Raw genomic sequence first — 19,350 nt, 5'->3', positions numbered from 1 at the left:
AAATATGGACCAATAGGCTTTCTACAAACACTTCTATTCAATACCCATTGTTTCTGTTCTGTCTTGTGTTGATACTTTTAATACCCTATTAATATCCCCTAGTGTTCTGTCTTGTGTTAATGCCACATCACCCTTCCCACCTCACTCAAATGTAATGCCACATCACCCTTCCCACCTCACTCAAAATGTAGATATAAAATCAGGGAAACGCAAGTTCTAATCAGTTGTGTATTTGTGAAGTCTTTGAAAATGTAATAAGTTTTACGAAACGCGCCCGTGTCGCGTCAGACTAGAAATAAAAATGAATTTTGGAGAAGTGATTTTTGATTTACCTCCAACAGTGAAGCGTAATGTACGAAAGATTGAGAAAATTCGTGTTAGAATTATTAATCTTACTTTTTCGGTCATATTTAATAATATATGTCTACAGGAAAGACTGCTACCAAAATATACTAATATATATATATATATATATATATATATATATATATATATATATATATATATATATATATATATATATATATATATATATATATATCACATATCAACAGATCACTACAGATATCAATAAAACAAAACATGCCAAACTCACAGAACGGAATCAGAATCTTCTTCCTCCCCCCATCCCTTACTACACCCATTTACAATTCCACACCCACTCCTGCTCCAACCCCCCCCCCCCCCACCCTCATCCTCATAACTGCACGGCTATCCCTCCCCCTCCTTCTGCCTCCATTACAGATTCCCATCACTCACTGATCCTATCAGGTGGGCTCCTGGCTCGCCGGTTGCAGGCCACCACCTGGCCCTGTTCGGTGGCCACCATCAGCTTGGTGGGCATCGTGGCCTCGTACTCCAGACACGTGGCACTGAGGGCCCGGGCCATGCTCGGGGGGTCCTCCCTCAGAGGGTCCAACACCAGGCTGTCGGTGGGCTGGGAGAGTTTCCGGGTGTCCCACCACAACACCTGTAGAAGGAAGGAAGAGAGAGAGGATGGTGAGAGGGAGAGAAGGGAAAGTCGTTATTATTATTATTATTATTATTATTATTAAAGGTGTTATTACTTTTAAAGCTATTATTACTACTACTTTTATTACTATTAACGCTATTATTACTATTAAAGCAATTATTACACTATTATTCCTATTAAATCGATTATTACTACTATTAATATTATTAAAGCTAATATTTCTTCAATTCCCATTATTTTTTTCCACTTACATCATTTCTACTCAAACTCCTACTGCACAAACTACTATTTACACCGATCTGACCTGATGGCCATTATTCCTGATGCCCTCGACGAGGACAGGAAGCCGGAAGCTTGTCAATTCCCCCCACCCAACACACATTGTTATTAACTCGTTTTTTAACCGGCGGATTTTTTTCCAGCCGATGTAATGTCTACGTCGGAGGCTGACCTGACCGTCGGTGGAGACGGTGAAGAGCTCGGAGCGGGTCTTGTGGGCCAGCCAGGTGAGTGCTGTCACCATCTGGGTGTGGCTCACCGCCAGGTCCGTCGACTCTACCGGGGAGGAGCCCTGACGCACGTCCCACCACGACACCTGTCCGTTACTCATACCTGGAGAGGTGTGGGTGGGTGGTGAGACATCTGCAACACCTGCCTGTTGCTCATGGCTGGATAGGGGAAGGCATCTGCAGCCCTTGCTCATTAGTTATTCCTGGATTTGGTGGTGTGGGGAGCAGGGGGGTACTTTGCGACATTTGCTCATTTCTCATACCTTCAATATCGAGAAGAGTGGTGCCAGAATCATAAATCTTAAACTTTCTGTCGTTTTCAAATATATATATATATATATATATATATATATATATATATATATATATATATATATATATATATATATATATATATATATATATATATATATATATATATATATCAGTGAGGATCCACAAGGTCTTCTCTGAGTACTCTTTATTTTCTTCTCCGAGGCTATGGGTGGTACACTTGCACTAGAGGTGGTACAAAAAAAAAAAAAAAAAAAAATATATATATATATATATATATATATATATATATATATATATATATATATATATATATATATATATTTAGCTTGAGAGCTAAAACTATGCATGGTAATATTAATGCAACCATATTTACATGAAGCATTGTAATGTTAATATGAAAATTGCCTTTAAACGTTAAAGGTTAAACCAGGTTAAAGTTAAGATAAAACGTTATCAAGTAACAAGATCAAAGTGCAATACAATTTCCTGAATGACATAAAGAATAAATATTTGAATGAAAACCAATGAAAGTTTTAAATATTTTTATGTAGCAATTGAATTACTTTCAGATACAATCAAGAAAAATCAAATAATCTCGCAAAAATACTCGAAAGGTTTAGTGAAAACATAAAATAAATATCACGTTGGAGCTCGGAGGTTGTTCATTGCATATACAGTATATATATGCAATGAACATATATATATATATATATATATATATATATATATATATATATATATATATATATATATATATATATATATATATATATGTCGTACCTAGTAGCCAGAACGCACTTCTCAGTCTACTATGCAAGGCCCGATTTGCCTAATAAGCCAAGTTTTCATGAACTAATGCTTTTTCGACTATCTAACCTGCCTAACCTAACCTAACCTAACTTTTTCGGCTACCTAACCTAACCTAACCTATAAAGATAGGTTAGGTTGGGTTAGGTAGGGTTGGTTAGGTTCGGTCATATATCTACGTTAATTTTAACTCCAATAAAAAAAAATTGACCTCATACATAATGAAATGGGTAGCTTTATCATTTCATAAGAAAAAAAATAGAGAAAAAATATTAATTCAGGAAAACTTGGCTTATTAGGCAAATCTGGTCTTGCATAGTAGGCTGACAAGTGCGTTCTGGCTACTAGGTACGACATATATATATATATATCGTGGAAATAAACATTTCATGTCCTCACGAGCGTGAGGCAAAAAGCTCTACCTCTGGGCCACGCAGACGGATACACCAGTGAAGATTTCAGAGGCAGCAAACCTTTGCCTTCTATAATTTTATACTTCACCACTGCTTAGGTCCAAGGCATTTAGTGATCCACGTCCACGTCATCTAAACTGTAATCCACCAACTTCACCCACGTACTTTAAAAACAAATAATTGCCAACATAACCAAAGCCACCAATCTAACCCATGCTATGCCTAACTATACACACACATTACATTCAAATCAATTAATTAATTACATTCAAAGAGTATTTATTTATCACGTGGAAAATACCGTTTAAGATTACAGATCGCGTTGAGAAGGACATTGCGTATTTGGAGTCGGCCGCACCATGGACGAGCATAGCCTCGTAATTTTTCAAGTAGCATTTGCGATATTTATCTAAAGAGCTGGAAAGTCAGCAGCTGTTAAGTCGTAAAATAGGGATTTGGCCGCTAGCTCTGCACGAAATTCATCCGTAAGTGATGGCTGGCTATCATGTCATCGTACCCAAGAGCGTATTAGTAATTTTGATTTAAGCCATTTTCAAGAAAGTTTCAAAGACAAATCAGATATGAGTCACGTGTAATGTGCTTTCATTCCTAAACGTGGAGGCGCTTGCTTGATTGAAGAGCTTGAGGCTAATATGTGGTGGTGTGTGATAATGTTATTTACACTTATCTGTGTGAGGTCGTTTGTGGTATAAGGTAACTTGCTGCTGTGGCAGAAATATTCAACCACTATTGTATATTACACCATCCGATGCAGACGAGGGGGTCAAAATAACGTGGCTGAAGTATTTTGACCAGACCACACACTAGAAGGTGAAGGAACAACGACGTTTCGGTCGGTCTTGGACTATTCTCAGGCTTGAGAATGGTCCAGGACAGACTGAAACGTCGTCGTCCCTTCACCTTCTAGTGTGTGGTCTGGTCAACACCATCCGATCACCACCGTCCGTAACCACATCTGTAACTATATCTTGGCCGTGTACCTGTATCAATACCAGTATCGGCAGCACCTACTCTTGTGTCCCCACCCCAGCCCCTGATAAGTTCAGAGTCTCTCTACCTATGTGTCCCCAGCGACTCCAGAGTAAAATGCTATAAACAAAAACTGTTCACTACCTTCCAGCCCGAGCTCGGAGGCCGAGGGAGAAGACAAATGTGTTTACCTGCGGCTATCACATTGTTGTCCTTGACGTTGTACTGTACACACTGAAGCCACGCCGGCCCCACCAGCTGCAGCTCCGGGTGGCTGCTTGTGTCTGTGGAGAGGAGAGAGAGAGACAGACACACACACGGCGGGTGATTGGACTATTGGTTCATTGCTTGGGGAGGTGGCTGACCGTCTATGGAGAGATGAAGTGGGCTGATTTGTCAGCTGGTTAATTGTCCAACAGATGGGTGGATGCTTGGAGCTATCTGAGGGTATACTGGTCCACTGGGTAATTGTTTGGTACGTGGATGTCTGCTTGTGTCTATTGGTAAACAACGGGGGGGGGGGGGGATTGATTGGTCCTTTGACTAACATTTTGAAAGGTGGATTGGGTGAATATATCTGAGATCATTGGAATGGTTCATTTATTTGAATGGTTGCCTTACAGATCAACTAACTGGTTGACTCTTTTAAGTGAATAATTTGTAATTATAAACCACCCATCTGGATTTCTAGAATTATCTATTATTTAAGAATTAATAGAAATAATAGACACACACACACACACATAGACACAAAGACCCACAGACCCGCAGACAGACAGACACACACACACACACACACACACACACACACACACACACACACACACACACACACACACTCGCGAACAGAATTTGTACACTGTTGGAACAAGTTAGGTGAGAAGGTGGTGGAGGCCAAGACCGTCAGTAGTTTCAAAGCGTTATATGACAAAGAGTGCTGGGAAGACGGGACACCACGAGCGTAGCTCTCATCCTGTAACTACACTTAGGTAATTACACTTAGGTAATTACACACACACACACACAAACACACACACACACACACACCACACACAAACACACACACACACACACACACACACAAACACACACACACACACACACACACACACACACACACCACACACGAATATAATTACTAATATCCCAGACGTAGGACTCCTTGGGGGTAGTCTCCTTGAGTCCCAGGAACTTGGAGGAGGAGTACGCCGCGGCGATCTTGTGCCCTCCTTCGGGAGCGAAGGTGACGGAGGTGACCATGCGCTGGCCGGCGTGAGGGTCCCGGATCACGTTCACCGTCTTGATGGGCTCCGGCTCCTCTACCATGGGGCTCTCCTCGTTCTCAAAGTACATCTCGTAGATGTCGATGGCGTTGTTCTGCCGGATGCAGTGTTCGATCTTCTGTAAGATTCACGTAAGACTCGTTAGAGGGGGAAAGAAAATAAATTGAATGTATCTATAGCTATGTATAGTGTTTGTGTTGGTCAAGGAAAACACATATTCGATCCAATTGAATTGCCTCGATATTGTCTTGTATCTGTGATTATTTTGAAGACACATATTTAACTACATCAATCCCAGACGGAGTACGTGGGTTAGGAAAAGGTGACGTAGACTGCGTTTGTTTGACCTAAAACCGTCATCGGTATTTAATACTCAACTTGCAGAAATTGGTCTAAAAATGAAATAGAAGCACTTATAGACGTGTCTAAGGTAAGGCATTTACACCAAACTTGTGATGTTGTGACAATCCCTGGTTAGTGAAGTTTAGGGGTTTGAAGTGAAGTTTAGTTTGTATTATACAATATTCCCAGCAACAACATCTCCTAGCACGCAGATACAGCATCTCTGCTGCAATACTTCACAACTTCCCCTGCTACATCTCACCGCTCCCAGCTGCAACATGGTGTGGATGTAGTAGTCATCCTTCTCTATCTTCTTCTTGTAGCGAATCTTCTGATCATCCTCGGTGAGGGAGACGTCCTTGGGCCAGCCTCCCTCCGTGTGGTTCATGCCGCTGCTGGCGAAGTCGATGGTCTCCGTGTTGACCTGAGGGAGGAGAGAGGGAGGGAGAGAAAGGGAGGAGAGAGAGGGAGAGAAAACGCTCTCAACTACCCCTCACTGGATGGTAGAGAGACTCTGAGTATTAGCAACAATAATGACGTCTTGTGAGGGTTATCAATACACACTAAGATAAATAAGAAGAGAGATAAAAATGCCTTTAGGCCCACTGGGGATATATTCCCTAAACCATTAGATGTACTCCCCCACCACCACCATCCCACTTTTTGGTGTATATATTATAACAGGTTTACTTAATTCGCTGGCAATATTAAGTATTAAACTACGCCTGCTGGTTGGTCAGTAAGCTGCATTGGTGGCCTTCATGGTCCTTCAGAGGATTATTGGCCTTTAGCATATCACCAAACCCTCAGACACAAAAGCAAACTGACTAATAAAAATATTTCAGCCTCTTGATGGGTATATTTGCCTAAAAAATCATCGTTGTGCCAATGGTCAAGAGGAAAGTAATCTAGGCTCTGAAAGACGCTTCAGATGCTGGCTTTCAGTAAAATAAAAAAATAAAAAAACACAGACTGAAGAAACACATGGGTGAAACTCCTCATGTGGTCTAGAGGCTCACGTTTCAACTGATTGATACTCACAACAAATTTGAAAGAGTCCCCAATGACGCAACAGATAAGCTGTATATTACGCAGAGTGCTTGAACATCCTTCAGTGTTGAAAGCAGCTGCAGTGTTGCAGAGAAAATAGTCTGAGGCAACCATTACTTCATCCTATATTATTTTCGAAGGCATCAAAGGTAATCTACAGGCGCAGAAAGTTATGACACAAGTAATGGGTATACGGTGAGAAAGTTATGACACAAGTAATGGGTATACGGGGAGAAAGTTATGACACAAGTAATGGGTATACGGTGAGAAAGTTAGCAACCAAGTGACAGGTATATGATGAGAAAGTTATCAGGTGAAAGAAACGATGCTCATTTGTTTCTGCTTGGAACGGGAATCAAATCCGGGTCAGGGGACTGTGTACTCACCTAGTTGTACTCACCTGGTTGTGCTTGCGGCACAACTTGTGCGTGTGTGTGTGTGTGTGTGTGTGTGTGTCTGTGTGTGTGTGTGTGTGTGTGTGTCTGTGTGTGTGTGTGTGTGTGTGTGTGTGTGTGTGTGTGTGTGTGTGTGTATTTTACTAATTGTCTGCAGATTCAAGCAATTAGCTTGAATCTTTCCCCCCTTTCTAACAAATTTATTTTCTACTTTAATATTTCTCTCTCTAATACACACACACACATCTCCAGGAAGCAGCCTGTAGCAGTTGTCTAACTCAAAAGTACCTGTTTGCTGCTAAGTGAACAGAGGTATCAGGGTGAAAGAAACTCTGCCCATTTGTTTCCGCCTCCAGGGGGAATAGAATCCGGGCCATTAGGACAACAACCCCCGAGCGCTGTCCACTCAGGCGCGAGGCCCCGTGTACTCACCTAGTTGAGTACACGGTGTGTGTGCGTGTGTGTACTCACCTATAAGTTCCTGTAGGATCGAGTTTTAGCTTTTGGACCGAGGATTTCCAATCGCAGGATATGTAATGCAATAAATCCTATTCTATTGCCCTATTATATTTACTTTTAAAATTATGAATAGAGTTCGCATCTACATCCTGCTTCTCTAGTTCATCCCATTTTCGTACTACTTTTACACTAAAATAATATTTTCGAACATTTTTATGGGTCATCTATTTCTCCAGCTTCAATCCACTACCTCTTGTTTTCATTGCATTCATTTTAACCAATTCTTTTTTTTCCACTTCTTCTATCCCCTGAAGTATTTTATACGTCTCTATCAAGTCTCCTCTTTCACTCTCTCTCTCTCTCTCTCTCTCTCTCTCTCTCTCTCTCTCTCTCTCTCTCTCTCTCTCTCTCTCTCTCTCTCTCTCTCTCTCTCTCTCACTCTCTCTCTCTCTCTCTCTCTCTCTCTCTCTCTCTCTCTCTCTCTCTCTCTCTCTCTCTCTCTCTCTCTCTCTCTCTCTCTCTCTCTCTCTCTCCTCTCTCTCTCTCTCTCTCTCTCTCTCTCTCTCTCTCTCTCTCTCTCTCTCTCTCTCTCTCTCTCTCTCCTCTCTCTCTCTCTCTCTCTCTCTCTCTCTCTCTTCTCTCTCTCCTATCTCTCTCTCTCTCTCTCTCTCTCTCTCTCTCTCTCTCTTTTCTCTCTCTCTCTCTCTCTCTCTCTCTCTCTCTCTCTCTCTCTCTCTCTCTCTCTCTCTCTCTCTCTCTCTCTCTCTCTCTCTCTCTCTCTCTCTCTCTCTCTCTCTCTCCTTCCTCTCTCTCTCTCTCCTTCCCCTCTCTCTCTCTCCTTCCCCTCTCTCTCTCTCCTTCCTCTCTCTCTCTCTCCTTCCTCTCTCTCTCTCTCTTTCTCTCTCTCTCTCTCTCTCTCCTTCCTCTCTCTCTCTCTCCTTCCTCTCTCTCTCTCTCTTTCTCTCTCTCTCTCTCTCTCTCTGTCTCTCTCTCTCTCTCTCTCTCTCTCTCTCTCTCTCTCTCTCTCTCTCTCTCTCTCTCTCTCTCTCTCTCTCTCTCTCTCTCTTCTTTTCGAGCAAAATCTGGTCTAGTTCTTGCAGTGTGTTTGTGTATGTGTTCGCGTGTGAGGAAGAACCTATCCATTCACACTAACAGACGGAAAAACAGAGAAGAAAACAGATAAACAAATCCACAAGGGGTCGTGACGAGGATTCGAACCTACGTCCGAGATCATCCCAGACACTGCCTTAATCGACTGAGCTGCGACATAGTGAAAGGAGTTATAGTTAGAAGTTGTATCTAACTTACTTGGATCCTGCAGCATCTCCGTCTCGGAGAGGCTGCAGGATACAAGTAAGTTAGGTACAACTTCTGGTTTCAACTCTTTTGACCATGTCGTAGCTCAGTCGATTAAGGCAGTGTCTGGGATGATCTCGGACGTAAGTTCGAATCCTCGTCACGGCCCCTTGTGGATTTGTTCATTGATGCATCCCGCTATTGTGATTTCTGTGTGTAAGGAAACAGATAAAAACGGTACAGAGATTTGGCGTTAATTACAGACCCGTCGATCCATTAGTGGAGCTCTGAGCTATCAACAGTAACGGGATTTCTTACAGTTGTTGCTCGCCTTCACTAATGGGCCTACCTGAGCTCCATTAATATTTCCTTTCCCATTATATATCTCTTTTTGTCTTACTTCATCATTCTCCCTTCTCTGCTAACCCTCCCAATCGAACCACTCATCAAACCATCCATTTAAACGTCGTCAGCTAATCAATCCAACTAAAGTTCTGACAACATATTAACATCATCTTGGACGTCAAGACCCATCACCTGACAGGGCAACTCCGTAATGAGCATCTTTAAGATGAGCATCTTCCTCAGTCAATTAAGGTGAAGTGGGAGAGTCACAGCCTCTCGCCTGTCTCTCACCAGCAATGGTAGACAGTGATTTAGCATCATCACAAAGGTCATTAAGTTAAGGGGCAGTGAATGTCAGAGCTCAAAAAAGGTCACAGGATAGTAACGTTCACTGGGGGAGTAGAGGTCAAAGATTAGTAGAGGTCACAGCCAGCATAGGTAACAGATCAGAATACGTCACCTGTCAGTAAAGGTTACTGATCAGCAAAGGTCACAGGAAATTAGAGTTTATTGGTCAGTAGAGGCCCTAACTTAGTGGAAGGAAACGAGTCATTCATTTTATGAAAAAACTGACTGCCTCTCTTAACACAAAAATGTCAGTCAACTAAACACAAATCCCAATGAATTATTTAACTTGTTTACAATTGCTTGGTACTGAACGGTGGAATGGAGGGACATATACAATGTCTTACCCGTAGAATATAAATTATTTACAAATGTTTTATGTCAATTTAAGACAATGGACCGAAACTTTCACCTCAGAAAAAGATTCATTAGATATATTGGCAAATAAAATACAAAACGTTCGACAATCTGTTGATTTTGGAAATAAAGTCAAGTACGTGAAATTGAACAGGAAATTCGCAGGGGAATTGAACTGACGCGAAATCTCATATTTCAGAAAAAAAATGTAGTTTTAGGTTTGAAATATTATGGTTTAGAATGATTCGAAATGGATAATTTGTGTATGTTGGAGTGTGTTCCTTTTATAAAATTTCCCAATATTAGAAGTTACAGTGCCAAGATTCAGCTCCTAGGCTCACCTTACCAACTTTCGATTGTCTAATGAAATATGTCCCGACCTCTTCACTTCTGTCCCCAACACTAAAGAAGTGCTCCTTCCCGCCTCTACTATTTGTCATGCGTCAAAATTGATGTGGTTTTGCCTTACGAGTTGCGTACGATGCTAGGCAAGCCACCTAATTTACTGAGGTTGACGCTCACTAGTCCCAGGAGTCTAGTTTAGGTAACATAGGTTTAGGTTTAGGAGGACAGGTTTAGGTAACATATGCATACCTACTCAATATTATTTATTTTCTGTATCTTATGATAAATTCTCTCAGTCCATCGCATCAACTCAGTCCTCTGAATTCTTGGACTCTTCTTGTTATAAACCTCTAATTCCTCCATCGATGCTTTGTTCTTTATGAAGTGGGTGTTCCAAGCTGGTACTGCATACTCCAGTACTGGTCTGACGTATGTTGCATGTTGCGTCTTGAGAGTATCTTTGGTTTGGTTTCTAGAGTCTGTCCTGATGATCGCCAAGTTAGAATTTGCTGCTGAATCAGTTCAGTTAACGTGAGTCTTTGGTGTGAGGCTCCGTGTTAGTGTGCTTCGAGATTCTTACTCCTTACTGACATACCTTGCGACCTTGCGATGATTTCGGGACTTTACATCCCCACGGCCCGGTCCTCGACCAGACCTCCTCACAGGACGTGGGGTACATTTATTTTCTGTAGCATGTTTTGCAGCTATGGACTGAGGCCAATCACCATCCTAATGATTTTGCGCTAATTTGGATTAAAGTTCAGTAACCATGTTCCTGACAATGCTTTCAGCTTATCTAATGGAAGTGTTTAGATTGTTTAAACAGACTAACAGGTAACATAATATAATTGGAGTTGGTGGATTCCACTATCTGAATATCTGATATAATTAAGTCGTTTCAATCATTTCTGTCGTGTCAGATTTGAGTTGCTCCGTTATGGAAAAGATGATGCAAAAGACCATTATATTAGCTAGTGAGATATTTTGAAAATTATTTAAGATAAGTTGAAGGTATGGCCAGACACATGGTTATGGGACTTTAATACAAACACTTGCAAGATCATCAGGAGAGGGTTAGGCGTCGAGCCAAGGTTGCAATCCATGCTAAAGACCCAACCGCTTGGGCTGGACGGTAGAGCGACGGTCTCACTTCATGCAGGTCGGAGTTCAATCCCCGACAGTCCAAGTGGCTGGGCACCATTCCTTTCCCCCGTCCCATCCCAAATCCTTATCCTGACCCCTCCCCAGTGCTATATAGTCGTAATGGCTTGGAGCTTTCCGCTGATAGTTTCCTTCTCTTCTATGCTAATGAAACGAAATTGGTTGGTGCTTTGCTGTGAAGTTGAATTGCATATTTATGTTCCATTATTCTTTTCCTTACTATGTTCTAGAGCAGTGTGAATATCTAGCGTTTTAGCGACATTGTTCAGTAGTTAAATGCTTCATGTCTGTCCCACTTTGTCTGTCCTTGACACAATGTGAGTCTCCTACCAGTTTTCAGGCACCACTTACAATGCAAGCGAAGCACTTAAGCTAATTTCAGTAGTTTGAACATGTTCTCAGAAGCTTATATAAGGATCAGTGGTAAGGTTCAGTCACGTTACACAGGCTCGATTCATCGTGTTCTTGGAACTGTCTCTTTACCTCTTGATGAGTTCCTGGTATTGTTCTCTGTTCATTATCTCGTTCATCCGTCTCCTCCATGCATTTTTATTTGTTCTGGATCTAGTTTGAAAACTTCTTGTAGCATTCATTTACCTCTTCACATATACTTTTTTGTAAATCCCTTTCATCGTTCCATATTGCTGATAAGCCTCGCCACCTGATATAGAAATGTAATTTTCCGCTCTGTATACTGATCTTGCCAACTTAGGTACTTTATTACCTTGGAGGCTCAGTCGTCCTCAGATTGTTTCTCTGTTCGTAAAATGGTACTCATTTGTGCTTCCAGCGGTTGAGTTTCAACCCACGTCTCAGCTTAAGGTTTCTGAGCATGTTTGACTCTGTTTTATCCTACATTTGAAACTGTGTTTCGAGTTAGTTTCCACCACTAAACTCCTTATTGCATTAAATTCGTTCACTAATCTGGGACTGAAAAAAATGTCCTTAATGACTGATCATTTGAGTACTCAGTTTCCACCTGTGCCCCCCCCTCTCGAGGCATGTACAACCTTTGCCATGTTTGTTCTCTTTCTTTGTTTGTCCTCTGCATTCTCCTGATAATTTTGTATGTCGCAAACATGTCTGGCCTAAATCTTTTGTCCTCCAAAAAATGTAACGCTTTATTCATTAACCTTTCCTTGAACTTATACCTTTAAGTTCTCGAACTTTTCTCGTGGCATACAGCTGAAGTTTTCCACCTACGACAAAGAGTACTGGGAAGACGGGACACCACGGGCGTAGCTCTCATCCTGTAACTACACATAGGGAATTACACACAAACATACACACTGGTCCTAAATAAATTACACTTCATTCCACACTTTTGCATTTCATCTCTCCTCCCTCTTTTATGCCTCTGCCTCTCTCTCTCTCTCTCTAGCCAACACTTATTATATATCATTTATCTCTCTCTTACCTTTTTCCTCTCACTTCCCTTAGTTTCCCATCCCCTGCCCCCTCATCTAGCCCTCTCAGTTACCTCACACCGCATCCCTACGTCTGCTCATGCTCTCCCTTCATCCACCTCTCACTCATCCTTCACTCCTCTCCTATCCCTCACCCCCCCCCCTAGCCTTTTTCATCTTCGCTAGCCATTCCAGGCCAAAACCGAATCCCTTACTCATTCCCGTTCCACAGCCCCGGCGCTGAATAAACTCAATCTTCCGGTGATAGACGCAAGGATAAAACTCAACCATCCAGCCAACCATGCAGCCAACCATCCAGCCAACCATCCAGCCAACCATGCAGCCAACCAACCATCCCACCAACCAACCAACCAACCAACCAACCATCCCACCAACCAACCAACCATCCACCTCACCTCATGCTGCGACATTTTAGGCACAGCCTGGATGGCAGCATCCTGCGTTGCCAGCGGCACATACTGCTCCAGGAGTGCCGGGTCAGGAGGGATAGAGAGCAGGAGCTGAGCTGGCATCTTCTGGAACCTGGCACTCCGGCCCTGTAGGTGCGTGGAGAGAGTGTGGTGAGTGAGAGGGGTTGGTGGAATGGGCACTCTGGCACTGTAGGTGCGTGGAGAGAGTGTGGTGAGTGAGGGGGTGGAATGAGCACTCTGGCACTGTAAAGGATAAGGGTGAAGGTTAGGGGTGATTTAAGGGGGAGGGGAGCCTTACACCCCGGCCCTGAAAGGGGTGAATATGGTTGTAAGGAGTGTTGTGGAAATAGAAGAGGGGTGAGGATGTTGGTGGAGATAATGAGTGAGGGAGAAGAATGAGATAAGGAGACCCAAATGAGGAAAGGATTCATTTATTAGACCTAAAAACATTTATATGGGAAGATGAACAGAGACGGATAGAGTTGTGAGATGATGGCTAGAGTTATGAGGGGATAGACAGAGATACGAGGAGATGGACAGAATTATGAGTTGAGAAAATACATAATATATAAACATGCCAAATAATAAATATTGCTCAACAAATACAACAACTCACCAGGACAAAATCAGTCAATAAAGACTACACAATAAATCATTAGCATCGTTTATTATGAAATGTTTGTAATGTCGAGTATTAGTAAATACCTTGAGCTCTGACTCCTTCTTCCTAAACACCACCGCCATCTTGAGGATGAGCTTGACCTTAAAGGGGCAGTAGTCCTTCAGATCTGATGAAGATAAAGAAGTTAAATAAAGAATTAATGATCGCAGTGGAGGAGATACAACAACAAACACACACACACACAGAAGACAGAAGAGTAAGGGGAGACATGATCACAACCTACAAAATCCTCAGAGGAATCGATCGGGAAAACAAGGATAAACTATTCAACACTGGTGGGACGCGAACAAGGGGGCACAAGTGGAAACTGAGTACCCACATGAGCCACAGAGAGGTTAGAAGGAACTTTTTCAGTGTCAAGAGTAGTTAACGGATGGAATGCATTAGGCAGTGATGTGGTGGAGGCTGACTCCATACACAGTTTCAAATGTAGATATGACAGAGCCCAGTAGGCTCAGGAACCTGTACACCAGTTGATTGACAGTTGAGAGGCGGGACCAAAGAGCCAGAGCTCAACCCCCGCAAGCACTATTAGGTGAGTACACACATACACGCACTTCAGCGTATGTGTGTACCCCAACCTCAAACGCACTTGCGTGCTCACAAAATCAACACACACAAACACATGGGTGTGCACTCAACCTAAACGCGTTTGTGTTGGAACTCACATACCTCCGTACGCCTTCAAATCCACACACTTGCGAGTGCAATCAAGCTTTCCTATGCGCTAACGCACACACAAACACACGCACAATAGTACTTTGTTTTATTTGCAGCCTGTCTTGATCTAAATTTGGTGTCAAATCTTTAGTGTTACACATTCTGTATCAAATATTCCTTGTGAAACATTTCGTGTAAGTTTTCCTTCTCGAACATTGTGTCAAATATTAAGAGCGACACATAAAGTTGCAAATATATAAAGGATACAGTTTGTTTATGAGCAAGTGATAGTTATAAGGAAGTTGGATGGGAGAAAATGTGTTTAGAGAGAGAGAGAGAGAGAGAGAGAGAGAGAGAGAGAGAGAGAGAGAGAGAGAGAGAGAGAGAGAGAGAGAGAGAGAGAGAGAGAGAGAGAGAGAGAGAGAGAGAGAGAGAGAGAGAGAGAGAGAGAGAGAGAGAGAGAGAGAGAGAGAGAGAGAGAGAGAGCGCAACAGCCGAGACCGGTGAAGCGCTGCAAATGGCCGATCAGTTGCAATATCTAACATGGGTGGTTGTTGAGAGAGGAATTCGCCCAATAAATTGTGAGAGTAGCGTCTGTCAGGGAAAGAAAGTGTGTCTGGTGAAATGAGAGTCATGGTATGTAGTGTGTACTCACCTAGTTCTGCTTGCGGAGGTTGAGCTCTGGCTCTTTAGGCCCGCCTCTCAACCATCAATCAACTGGTGTACAGGTTCCTGAGCCTACTGGGCTCTATCATATCTACGCTTGAAACTGTGTATGGAGTCAGCCTCCACCACATCACTTCGTAATGTATTCCATTTTTCAACCACTCTGACACTAAAAAAGTTCTTTCTAATATCTCTGTGGCTCATTTGGGCACTCAGTTTCCACCTGTGTCCCCTAGTGCATGTGCCCATTGTGTTAAATAGACTGTCTTTATCTACCCTATCGATTCTCTTGAGAATCCTGAATGTGGTAATCATGTCTCCCTAACTCTTCTGTCTTCCAATGAAGTGAGGTTTAATTCCCGTAGTCTCTCCTCGTAGCTCATTCCTCTCAGTTCAGGTACTAGTCTGGTGGCAAACCTTTGAACCTTTTCCATTTTAGTCTTATGCTTGACTAGATATGGACTTCATGCTGGAGCCGCATACTAGAGGATTGGTCTGACATATGTGGTATATAATGTTCTGAAAGACTCCTTACACAAGTTTCGAAAGGTCGTTCTTATGTTAGCCAACCTGGCATATGCCGCTGATGTTATCCTCTTGATATGAGCTTCAGGGGACAGGTCTGGCGTGATATCAACCCCCAGGTCTTTCTCTCTCTCTGACTCTTGACGTATTTCATCTCCCAAATGATATCATCATCAAATGAATCATCTCCAATGATTCTATAGTGAAATTTACAAACTGAAAATTGTTTTAATTGAGTAAATTTAATCAAGAAATCTGTTGTTTTTTGACAACACTTGGAATTTTGTCCTTGAATATGTTGTCGCATCTTGAAATGAATTTTATTAAAGACGGGTGTCACGACGAGCTAAAATACGTGTCTCATAAACAGGTGTTATGATGAGTGAAAATGTTTCTCACAGACACGTGTGATCATTAGAAATGTTACATAAACAAGTATTACCATGAGTGAAGATGTGTTTCATAAACGTGAGTGTTAATACCTCAGAAAATTTATCTCGTGAGCAGTAGTGTAATGACCTCTAACAGTGAGAAATTCATGACCTAATCTGAAAAATCACCTCGTCTTTGCCTGTCAGTAATTCACCCATTCTCACAACCTTACCAACAGTCAATATTTACACAATATTGTCTTTAACCTTCATAAATGCTATATAAATATATATATCGAAAGTCAGTAAATCCCACTAGAAGACATGACATGTGGACCCATATACACAACTTACCCTGGGCGGTTGTTGTGCTGCTCCAAACATTAAAGGGGGAAAACACCCTTGACCGTAGACTCCTGCTCTCAGCTCTGTATTGTTTTGGCGTCCCCGTTGCCATGACGGCGCCTTCATCCCGATGCCAGTATCTGGCCTGGGCTTCTACTTCAGCAGCGCTTTTAACTTTAGTCATTTCTTGTTTCTTGTTCAGGGTTTCTATCCCTCTGACTAGCGTTCTTGCATCTTGGTTTAATTGGAATAGGTTTCTACAAATGTCATATTTGTTTATGGTTGACTAAACGAACAAAAAATTCACTGTGTTATGTATTGTTATACTTATTATAATTCACACAACATTTCGAACCTACAAGGTACATTCTCAACATTCTCAAGTGAGAAGTGGTAAGATGAGAGAGGGAAAGAGAGAGAGAGAGAGAGAGAGAGAGAGAGAGAGAGAGAGAGAGAGAGAGAGAGAGAGAGAGAGAGAGAGAGAGAGAGAGAGAGAGAGAGAGAGAGAGAGAGAGAGAGAGAGAGAGAGAGAGAGAGAGAGAGAGAGAGAGAGAGAGAGTGAGAAAGAGAGAACGCAGCCTAATCAAGATAAAAATAACAGACACATAAACTCATATAGAAGCCCAAGGGCAGGGTAGACATACACCGGAAGACCCTTAATGCTCTTTTCGTGTCAAAACTTCATACTGACGGCTCAAAATACTTATCAGGACTCAGCACCTATGGATGGAGTTTCGAGGGGAAAGTTCCCGGGGTTCGCGAGAGTGAGCGAACCCAAGTTATGCATACATGTCTTGAACCCGACCTGCCTGATGTCACGGACTGACTTCATATACCATCTGTTACCGAAGTCTGAAGGTTGTAGCATCACAAACTCCCGCACGGGAAGCCCATGTTATTGACAGCTGGAATCTTGACCACAGTCGACTTCGTTCTCGATTTATCTTCGAGAATTCCGGGTTCGATACCTGGGCGGGACCTGAAATGGTTGGTTATGTTTTCTTTCACCCAATGCCGCTGTTCGCCTTGTAGTAAATAGTTGTATCAACGTCACTTTTTTTTCGGGGGGGGGGGGGGGGGAAGGTTTGCCACAACAAGCCTAATACAAAAAGTTGTTAGTAAAAAAAAAATTTCCATTTTTAATGGATCTTAGACATTTACTGCTGTATACTCTAGTAGCCTTTTGTTGTAGCATTCTTTCATTTCTTCAGTTACATACATGGCATCCTAAAGTTTTTTCCTTTTCTCCTTACCACCCAATATTTTCAAACATTCAAGCGTATGTTCCTCGTATTTAGTTTATCATCATTCTTTATAGGGTAAACATTCAAGACGAAGAAGTTTCTTCTCCGTGGCATATGATTCCAGTGGATTAGGAACAGGATAAGAAATGTATATGTTTATCACTCCTCAGAATGTTCAGTAACATGCTTAATGTTTGTGATGTGTGTCTGAACATATATGAACACGTTGTAGTGAACGGGGTGAGAATAGGTTGAGCTACCTCATCTCTCTGTGTATATTTATACCTCATTGAACTTAATTCAATTTCAATTTCAGGAACATTATTGGCACTAATAGTGATCGGCTTAGTGGGACGCCGTTGATGATATCTCGCCATTCTGAGGTCATCAATGTGAGTGTGACTTTCTGTGTTTAATTGCTTAGGTATTCCTGTATCCCCTGAAGCACCATCCCTGACTTTCCTATTTGTTCTCCACGTTGTTCACTGGTCTCCTGTGAGTTACTGAGTCAAAGGAATTCTGTAGCTGTGTGCTAACAAAAGAATATACTAATTAAAATGGTCAGTAATATGGCGCTGTCTAGTAACATGATTGGTGATCGCCCCGACACAATTGCGATATTATACATGTTGTTGTTGTTGATTTACGGGCGACGACGATCGTGAGATTGGACTATGAGCCCCGGCGTACCCGTGAAGGGTTAATCGCGAAGCCTAATGGCGAAATGGATGTCGCCGATCGGAGGAGACTAATATGTGCCTCGCAGCCAATAAACGCACAGATGGGCAGACGATTCGGGATCCCCAGGAGTCCCTCAGGGTGACAAGCACCGGCCTCACCCTACACAGAGAACACTGGGTAGCAAAACCAAAAATTCCGCCTCCCCAATTACACCGCAAAAGTCATCCAGTGACCCCCAGCAGAGCAGAAGCTGGCCGCTCACCACGGCTGAGGCCACACCAGGAGCCCACCACGGTAAAGGAGACGCAATGAGCACCCTACCTTAATTAAGGGGACCCCAGGAGCCTATCAAGGCTAAGGAGACGCAATGAGCACCCTACCTTAATTAAGGGGACCCCAGGAGCCTATCAAGGCTAAGGAGACGCAATGAGCACCCTACCTTAATTAAGGGGACCCCAGGAGCCTATCAAGGCTAAGGAGACGCAATGAGCACCCTACCTTAATTAAGGGGACCCCAGGAGCCTATCAAGGCTAAGGAGACGCAATGAACACCCTACCTTAAGGGCACACCAGGAGCCCACGAAGACCCCACCAACCCCCGGCACCTCTCGGCCAAGCCGGCGCCGGACACCGTCACCCCGCCGGGAGAACCGGCCCGAAAACGTTCAAACTCAATCAACTATCCTGTGGCCCGAGGCGATATGTGCGCCAGGCGTCGTTACTGTCCGGACCGGCGCCATATTATTCAAGTTAATGTAATTAAACATAAGTTTTTATCTTCATTATTATTATTTTCTACCACAGACGTGGCCAAACATTTACAATGCTAACCACTATATATACATTTTCTTCTGTCCACCATGGACAGGGTAAGAGATCTGTTAAACATATAGTTCAGGGATTTGTTGAACAGTCAACCACAGAAGTTGAATGTAGTTCTTTTAAAATACTAACTTAACCTACAGACAGTAAAACATAGATACACAGAGTTAC

The 19,350-nt window shown here is 42.6% G+C and overlaps 1 protein-coding gene across 1 annotated transcript in view; it reads right to left on the bottom strand.

Moving 5' to 3' along the window:
* Positions 1-16,520, bottom strand: part of LOC138369291 (dynein intermediate chain 3, ciliary-like) — a 37,046-nt gene extending 20,526 nt beyond the window's left edge. The window contains exons 1-8 of the mRNA XM_069332390.1: positions 16,442-16,520; positions 13,889-13,971; positions 13,169-13,309; positions 5,856-6,017; positions 5,108-5,369; positions 4,160-4,252; positions 1,425-1,585; positions 760-970 (exon numbers count right to left, since the gene is read on the bottom strand). Of these exons, the coding sequence (XP_069188491.1) occupies positions 760-970; positions 1,425-1,585; positions 4,160-4,252; positions 5,108-5,369; positions 5,856-6,017; positions 13,169-13,309; positions 13,889-13,927 (1,069 nt within the window). The 5' untranslated portion in view covers positions 13,928-13,971; positions 16,442-16,520. The remainder of the gene's footprint in view (positions 1-759; positions 971-1,424; positions 1,586-4,159; positions 4,253-5,107; positions 5,370-5,855; positions 6,018-13,168; positions 13,310-13,888; positions 13,972-16,441) is intronic.
* Between the last annotated feature and the right edge of the window lie 2,830 nt (positions 16,521-19,350).

This window comes from Procambarus clarkii, chromosome 27 (assembly GCF_040958095.1).
Source record: "Procambarus clarkii isolate CNS0578487 chromosome 27, FALCON_Pclarkii_2.0, whole genome shotgun sequence".
In the NCBI taxonomy this organism is placed as follows: domain Eukaryota; kingdom Metazoa; phylum Arthropoda; class Malacostraca; order Decapoda; family Cambaridae; genus Procambarus; species Procambarus clarkii.
Note: the sequence above shows the minus strand (reverse complement) of the source record. Positions and strands in the feature narration are given on the sequence as shown.